The following is an 8,180-nucleotide window of genomic DNA, read 5'->3' as shown; positions in this document are numbered from 1 at the left end:
TCAACAGACAACATCATGATAGTTGAGAAAGGATGGAAGCTGTCAATAATTTCATCTTGCTTGAATCAACAATCAACATCCTTGGCACCAGCAATCAGGAGATCAAGAATCATATTGCATTGGGCAAGACAGCTCCAAAATACTTAAGAGCAATGGTATCAGCTTAAAGACTAAGTTGTGCCTAATTCAGGCCATGGTCTTTTTGATCATCTGCTAAGCATCTGAGATCTGGACGATGAATACGGATCAGAAGAATTGATGCCTTTGAGTTGTGGTGTTGGAGAAAATACTGAGTATCCCATGAACTGCCTAAAGAACAAACATATATATCATGGAGAAAGTTCAGCCAGAGTGCTCCTTGGTGGCAAAGAGGAGGAAGTTTTCTCTCTCATACTTTGGGCATGTTGCTGGTCATACTTCGGACATGTTGCTGGGAGGGAAAGGACATCTTTTTTGGAAAGACCTCAGAGAGTCAGCGGGAATGCTTCGGTTATTCCAGCCACCTGTTTCAGAATCCATTCACAGCAGAGCAGGAGGGCAGGCGGTCAAACTCAAGGTGACTTCCTGCATGTCCCGCTCATAGAAACTATGGTCTGAGCACCCCATCTCATCTGACCTTGGCCCAGCACCACAGGCATCGCCTGGAAGTTAGAAAAAAGGATTGGGATCTACTTTCGTGCAGCACGGGGCAAATCGGTGGTCCCACCCTTGCAGGGAAGGACCCCAGAGTCCCACAGGCTCCCTCACTCCACGGAGCAGAAATGGCGGCATTCTGGTAACCTGGGTCAGCAGGAATCCGGAGCAGGTGGGCTCATCTGCTCCTCCCTCACCCAAGTGTCAAATGCTGAGCGATTCCCCCCTTTGTCCAGTACCAGACCCTTCCGGAGAAGCAGATGCCTGGCAGCGCTTTGCAATCCTTCACCATTTCCCTCCGACCCACTAGGTGTCACCACGCAACCAAGCCATGCCCCAACGTCTTCGAGTTCTACCTCCACACCCCTCACGCTTCAAGACATGCTGATCTCGCGAGAATTCGCGTAAACTTACAGAACCGGAAATAACCTGTGGGTCTCTTTCGTCTCCTGTGGCCATCGCTGAAGCGGCAGCGGGTGAGTATTCTGCGGGTTTGTGCGTCTAATCCGCCGCCATCCCTTCCCTGACACTGTGACCCTCGCTCCTAAGGGCTCCCAGATTTTCGCAGCGGCTGCATAGCAGCCACATAGGAAGACCAGGATGGCCTCCCTCCATTTCCCCACCAGATCGGACTCAGGAGGGGAGGCAGGACTGGGAGTGTGGGGACAGTGGAGGGGAGACGTTGTCGAGATGGAGTCAAGTCTCGGCATTGTAGTTTCCAAAGGAACGATCTTGAAATAACTTCTCGGTAAAGCGTTCATGGAACTTCTAAACCACGTTTACGCAGTGGAAAGCTTTTTTGGACCGAGAAAACGTCAGGAGTGTAGGATCTTGATCCATTCCTTTTGGAGGGGACCAGATAAGTCCACACAAAAGTAACATTGACAGGTCCACTTAAAAAGTGGTAACGGTTGAGTAATTGGGTTGTTCTGTGTACTGTGCCGTAATTCAAAATATTTAAAACTCTTAACTCTCATTCAGTACTTAAGGAGTTTTTGAGAGTGGGAACACAAAGCTTAATAACTCTAAAATGTGCTTTTAGTGGAAAAATATCCTTATAAGCAATACTGAAAGTGCCTTATTAAAAAGTAAAAATCCAAAGCTAAAGTTACTAGAGATCAACTCATTTTTGATAGAATTACAAGAATTGTATTTTAAGCTTTTATGTTGAAATTGTTTCATTCACCTGTTTGAAACGAAATTTGCATTTTTGACGATTGGAAAGCTTACACCTCTTTTTCACATTACTTAGCCAAAATGAAGTTCAATCCTTTTGTGACTTCTGACCGGAGCAAAAACCGTAAAAGGCACTTCAATGCACCCTCTCACGTTCGAAGGAAGATTATGTCTTCTCCTCTGTCCAAGGAGCTGAGGCAGAAATACAACGTGCGGTCCATGCCCATCCGAAAGGATGATGAAGTTCAGGTATGTGTTTCAAACCAGTTTCTTGCCACAGTTTTTAGAGAGATTACACTCTGAAGTGTTTGATCAGAGGAATTGAACCAAGAACCCAAGAAAAAAAAAGGATGCTGCTTTTCACTTTGGTGCATGCAAGTCACAAATCACAAGCATCAGGTACTTCTATAGTTAAAGTAACAGTAAGGATATCCCAGAATGTCATGACTCTTCTGTTATTTGCCAAATAAACAGTTGCTGAGGAGCTTTAAAAAACTGGCATTTTCTGTGTCTGGATGTATAGGTGAATGCAGTTGTCAAATCTTTTAAAATAAAAAGTTGTGTAACCTGCAACTAGTGATAAAAGACTTTGAATTCCATAAAGTAACCAGTATCTCACCAATATTTCACGATGCTAATCCCATTTTTTACATAAATGATAACCATTTCCAAGAAGAGTAACAATAGACACTAGTCCTGCTCATATTGCCAGTTGATTGGGGATGGGGCAATCTTATCCCTAAGATGACTTATTACAAGGACCGTTTGGATACTGGAGAGAAACCTCTGGTCAGAATGCTTTGGATTTCATTTGAAGGAAATCTAATAGACTAAGTTGGAAAAAATTATTACTACCCACTCAGATGCTGGGTTGAACTTCATGCTTCTCGTTAGCACTTACACCTTGTTTGTTTGAGATGGGATATTAAGTTCAGTGAGGCATATCACCATTTGTTTATAACAAGCCCAATGCTGCTTTTGCACCACTGTATCTGTAGATTTATATAATGGTGTCATTTATTTACAGGTCATAGTTGAGTTTTTTATTGTGTTAATCTTTCTTTTGTCTCTGTTATTTTTAAATGTGCACCTAGGTTGTACGAGGGCACTATAAAGGTCAGCAAATTGGCAAAGTAGTTCAGGTTTACAGGAAGAAATATGTCATCTACATTGAACGAGTGCAGCGAGAAAAAGCTAATGGCACAACGGTCCATGTGGGCATTCACCCTAGCAAGGTAAAGTTTTTGAAAATTCTGAAGGGGCACGAAGGAATTGATGACGAAAGATTGTTAATAAATGTAATTTACAACCCCATAAATATCTTTTTCCACAGGAGAAAGCTGGGCCATCACTTTCCATTAAGATTTTGCAGCCTTAGAAAACCCAATTGCTGGGAATTGTTGGGCTGGTTTTGTTGTTGGGAGTTTTTTTGTTTGGTTGTTTTTTTGTTTTGTTTTTTTGTTTTTTCTTAGTTTTATCTTTAGGAGAGAAGATTGGTTCCTCTTTTTTCTGTGGAAGGCCTGGTAGATTCAAACCACAGATCTTGGCTAATAGCCAGGTCCTTAACCACCAGGACTCCTTAATAGCAATGTTGTTAAGTGCTCTTGTAGGCTACTTGTAGTGACCCTGTGAACGAAAAACCTGAACATTTGTTTGTTTTAAGAATTGTTTGTGTGTACCATCAAATCAGATCTGACAAGTACTGGAGGAGATTGCCCCTCCTTCTCCAGCAAAGCATCTGGTGGATTTGAACTGCATGCCTTAGGGATTGTAGTGCAGCTTCTTGCCACTAGGCCACCAGAGCTTCCTGAAAGACCTGAACATTTGTATAATTGTCATTGTTTCTCAAAGTTTGTAGAGTTTCCGGAGGCAAGCTATTTCGGAAGTGAATGCCATTCCTGCTTCTAAGCCTCTTTTAATCTGGGAGCGCAACCAAACACTGTCCAACATGGGTAACCATTATTGCGATTGACATATAAGTGTCACAGTGTTTAGTATCACAGAAGGGATCCATATCTGTTCCCATTCCCAAGAAAAATGATCCAAAATAATGTATACAAATTAAACAGTATCATCAATTATTATCAGATGCAAGCAAAATAGTGCTGAAGATCATTCAAAAAACATAAGGTACTACATTGACAGAAAACTGCCAGAAGTTCAAGTTGGGTACAAAAGAGGCTGAAACACCAAGGATATGCTGATGTCAGAAGGATATTGGCTGAAAGCAGACTATAAAAGGGCATTTGACTGTATGGATCATTATGTCTAAGATTGAAGAAAGAATAGGAATTCCAGAACACTTAGTTAATAACAGTAGTATTTTTGTTTTCCTGTTAAGTAGATTTAAGTTTTGCAGCAAGAAAGCAGCAAAGACAATGCAAGAGCAGTCCTTTCAGTTCTTAGTGTCACTCTTCTCAGTGGGGATTCTCATGCTGAGGCAGGCTGAGGTGTTCTGAATTTTGAGCTGTCTAGGTTGAAATCAAAATAGAGTAACACCGCATGGTTCAAAATTGGGAAGGGTGTACGCCAGGGATGTGTCCTATCTCCATACCTTTTCAGCCTGTATGCAGAGCAGATTATCTCTATGAGGAGAAGTGGGGCATCAGGATTGGTGGAAGATCTATTAACAATCTTTGTTATGCAGGTGACACACCCTGCTAGCCGAAATTGAGGAGAGGGTCAAGGACTGCAGCCTTCAGTATGGAGGCTCAATGTCAAGAAGACAAAAGATTCTCACCACTGGACCAATTGGTAGCATCAGGATGGATGGCAAAGAGATTGAGATTGTTCACAGCTTCAGTTTGCTCGGCTCCACAGTCATCACTCTTGGCACCAGCAGCCAGGAAATCAAAAAACATATCACGATTGGAAAGTCTGCTGTTAGGGACCTTTCTAAAGTACTCAAGAGCAACGGTGTGTCTCTGGAGATGAAGGTGCGCCTGATACAGGTCATGGTCTTTGCAATCACTTGTTACGCATCAGAGTTGGACAAGGACTGGGGAGGATAGAAGGAGAATTGATGCCTTTGAGCTGTGTTGGTGGAGAAGACTATTAAATGTACCATGGACTGTCAAGAAAACAAACAGATCCTGGAGAGGGTTAAGCCAGGCTACTCCTTGGAGGCAAGGATTCTGGGGCTTCGTCTGACATACTTTGGACATGTAAAGAGAGACAGTCCTTGGAGAGGGACAGCGCAGGAGGGGAAGACCCTCTATGAGGTGGATTGATTCAGTGACTGGGATAATTGGGATGGGTGTGTCAGAGACAATGTGATTCGCACAGGATAGAGCGGGGTTTAGGGCTGTTGTATGAGTCACAAACAACTCGATGGCACATAAGAAAGAACAACAGGTTCGAATCTAAGAAGTTGTACACACAGTGTAGACCTGATGTTCTTGTGGGTGGTACTGTCAAATGGCTCAACAGGTGCGGCAGCCTGTGTTTTTGATGAACTCTGCTGCTTGGGATTTGGTGACAGCCCCTTTTTGCTCTTTCCTGATTTTTGAAGAGAGAGACATCATAGAAGCAAGTCTTCGAAGCTCCTTTGCTTGGAGCCCAATCTTCAGTTCCCCAGAACTTCTTGCCACGGCAACAGGAGGCCAGGCCTGGCCACACTGAGGTCACACTGAGCATATTGTAGTACTTAAAATGTTTACGAAATCAAAGTATCTGCTATTGTTTATGTGTATCTGATGAGCATTTTCTTCAAACTGGTACAAAGCTAATCCAGCAATTGATGTGCTTTAAAATTTGGGAAATAGATTCATTTTAAAGTACCTGAAACTTGGTGAAGTTTGCTTTTGCTTGTTCAGCAGAAAGAGTAGCTGAGAGTACTTGACTTGAATAACCGGTAGTATGAAATGGCAGAGCTTTTCTGAAAGTTGATTCACTGCTAGAGGCATTGTGGGCCTGCCTCCTCCTTTAATCTTTACAAGTGTGGGAAGTAAGAGAAGTTCAAATACTAAAATCCCATAGATGGTGATACTTAATCCACAATGGAAAATCTGGCTTTATTCCACGGTAACAGGTTACCTCCCCTGGATTTTATGTTCATTAAAATCAGATTTTAATTGCCACTTAAGAGGCCTCTGACTTGAAATTACTATCTTTCTTTTCACCTCATATTTAAAATAACTTGATGTATAGATGTGCAAATAAAGGCATTGGTTGAGGTCAACAGTCTTGTTCTAGTCTTCTGACTTTAAATACCTTCAAGCTGATAGTTAATCCAGACTTTTGCTGAGCCCCACACTCAATATTCACTTGTCTCAAGTTTGTCTTCTAATATAAATATCTAACAGGTATATCAAACCTGACATCTTCCAACTCTGATTCTAACAAAGTTTCTAGTCAGTTTATCACTGTTATCTTTCCCACACAAGAATTCTAGTGTATTGCTTCTAGAAACTTGGCTACTCAGCATCAAACATAAATCAGGTCATATTGATTTTCTGCTTGTTGTTAAGCCAGTTACTTCTTACCAATAAAATCTTAATGTATTTTAAATGGCCCACAAGCCCTTAACATGGTCTTTGCTCATGTGTCCCTTTTTTGATGTCACTTGGCACTGCTGTAATCTGTGCTGCAATCAAACTCAGTGTGGCTATCAACATCACCTGGCAATTTGAATTTGATAGTCTAGGTTCTAAGACTTCCTAATGTAGGACTTTAATAACACTCCATTTGTTTCTTATATGCTCATGTTTTTGTTTTCATTTTTAAATTTATTACTGATTTCAATGAAAATTTGCAGAGACTTTGGATTTCCATTCATTCATTGTTACATTTTTCTCCCCTCCCGCCCTCCCCCCTAGTACACAACCCTCTTGGAAAAGTAAAAGAAAAATTCTTTCCTTGTTTTACAGTCCCTCCCCCCAGGTCCACTCCACTATGCAGCCTTCGCTCTGGACTCCTGTCATGACAAAAATACCTAATCACATATCCCTTTTAAACAGTTTTCTCCCTCATCTGTTTGGATGCAGTATACATTATTGAACCCATCTTTTTCAGTCTCCCCCAACCCTGATGTCAGTCCTGTTTTATAACTGTGGCACCATGCAGTATTTGTCCTTTTGTGACTGAGATACTTCATTCAGCATAATGTTCTCCAGGGTTACCCATTTTGAATAATATTGCAAGACTTCCTTGTTTTTCAATGCAGCCTAGTACTCTATTGTGTGAATATACCACAGCTTCCCTGTCCATTCATTTGTTGATGGGCACTTAGGTTGTTTCCAACTCCTTGCTATTGTGAACAAAGCCGCAATAAACATGAGTGTGTATATATCTGCTTGGATGTCAGTTATAGTCTCTCTGGGGTATTCCCAGTAGTGGAATTGCTAGGTCAAATGGTATCTCTATTTGTAAGTTTTTGAGAAACTGCCATACCACCTTCCACAGTGGTTGGACCATGTATGTGCTCATGTTTTAAGAAAGACACAGAATTGCTCTGCCTCTGACCCGTTGTCAGTGGGACATTTAGCCAAGATAATTTGCCCCTTTAGTTGTTTATTAAATATATCTTCAGTAGGACTTTCCCTTGCCACACAGTTTAAGACAGTGCTTGTCCGACCCTCAGTTTGTCACATTGCCATGGCTTCTCTGTCACTGCCCTGGGTAGCACAGTACGTAAGCCTCTGACCACTTGGGCATGTCACAGAATAGGTCTCACAGCCTTAAAGACTTGAGAGGTTGGGTGAGCTTTGGTGGCCTAGTGGCAAGAAGCTGCAGTGCATTCCCAGAGGTGAGCGGTTCAAATCCACCAAATGCTGTGCTAGAGAAGAAGGGACAATATCCTCCTGTACCAGTCAAAAATGATTTGATGGTACACACGCCCGGGGAGGGTTGGGGGGGAGACGGGCTGTTTCATAATTATACTGCCTAACTTTTCTCCTTTGTTAATAAAAATCAGTAAAAATTTTAACCAGTTTTGAGTTAGAGACCAAAAAAATCATTTAATATCTGGGTACCTTGGGGTTTTGGGAGGTTTTTTAATGGAATTGGAAATAGGGCTCATACATTCACTATCAGTCATTGTTTAAAATTTGAAAATGTTACTGTGTTTTCTTTTCTGCAGGTGGTTATCACTAAGCTAAAACTGGATAAAGACAGAAAAAAGATCCTTGAACGTAAAGCTAAATCTCGCCAAGTTGGAAAAGAAAAGGGCAAATATAAGGAAGAAACAATTGAGAAGATGCAGGAGTAAAATACTAACACAACTTCATTAAAAACTGAAAATGTAGAGGCTTTTATTATTGTGTGGTGTGTTGAAACTCTATCTAGTTCCTGTCTTGCCTCTAGATTTGGAAAGGGAAGTTCAGGAAATACTGGCTATATGTAGGCTGGCCCCACTCCTATCTTGTATGCTT

General features: G+C 41.7%; 1 protein-coding gene across 1 annotated transcript; it reads left to right on the top strand.

Moving 5' to 3' along the window:
* Positions 1-1,027: 1,027 nt before the first annotated feature.
* Positions 1,028-8,021, top strand: RPL26 (ribosomal protein L26). Its single transcript, XM_006899156.1, has 4 exons — positions 1,028-1,109; positions 1,886-2,058; positions 2,904-3,044; positions 7,889-8,021. Exons 2-4 carry the CDS (start codon positions 1,891-1,893, stop codon positions 8,015-8,017), a joined length of 438 nt encoding a protein of 145 aa, XP_006899218.1. The 5' UTR covers positions 1,028-1,109; positions 1,886-1,890; the 3' UTR covers positions 8,018-8,021.
* Positions 8,022-8,180: the final 159 nt, after the last annotated feature.

Source organism: Elephantulus edwardii, unplaced genomic scaffold, assembly GCF_000299155.1.
Source record: "Elephantulus edwardii isolate Elephantulus edwardi_28Jun2011 unplaced genomic scaffold, EleEdw1.0 scaffold00246, whole genome shotgun sequence".
NCBI lineage: Eukaryota > Metazoa > Chordata > Mammalia > Macroscelidea > Macroscelididae > Elephantulus > Elephantulus edwardii.
This window is presented reverse-complemented; position numbering and strand designations above follow the sequence as displayed.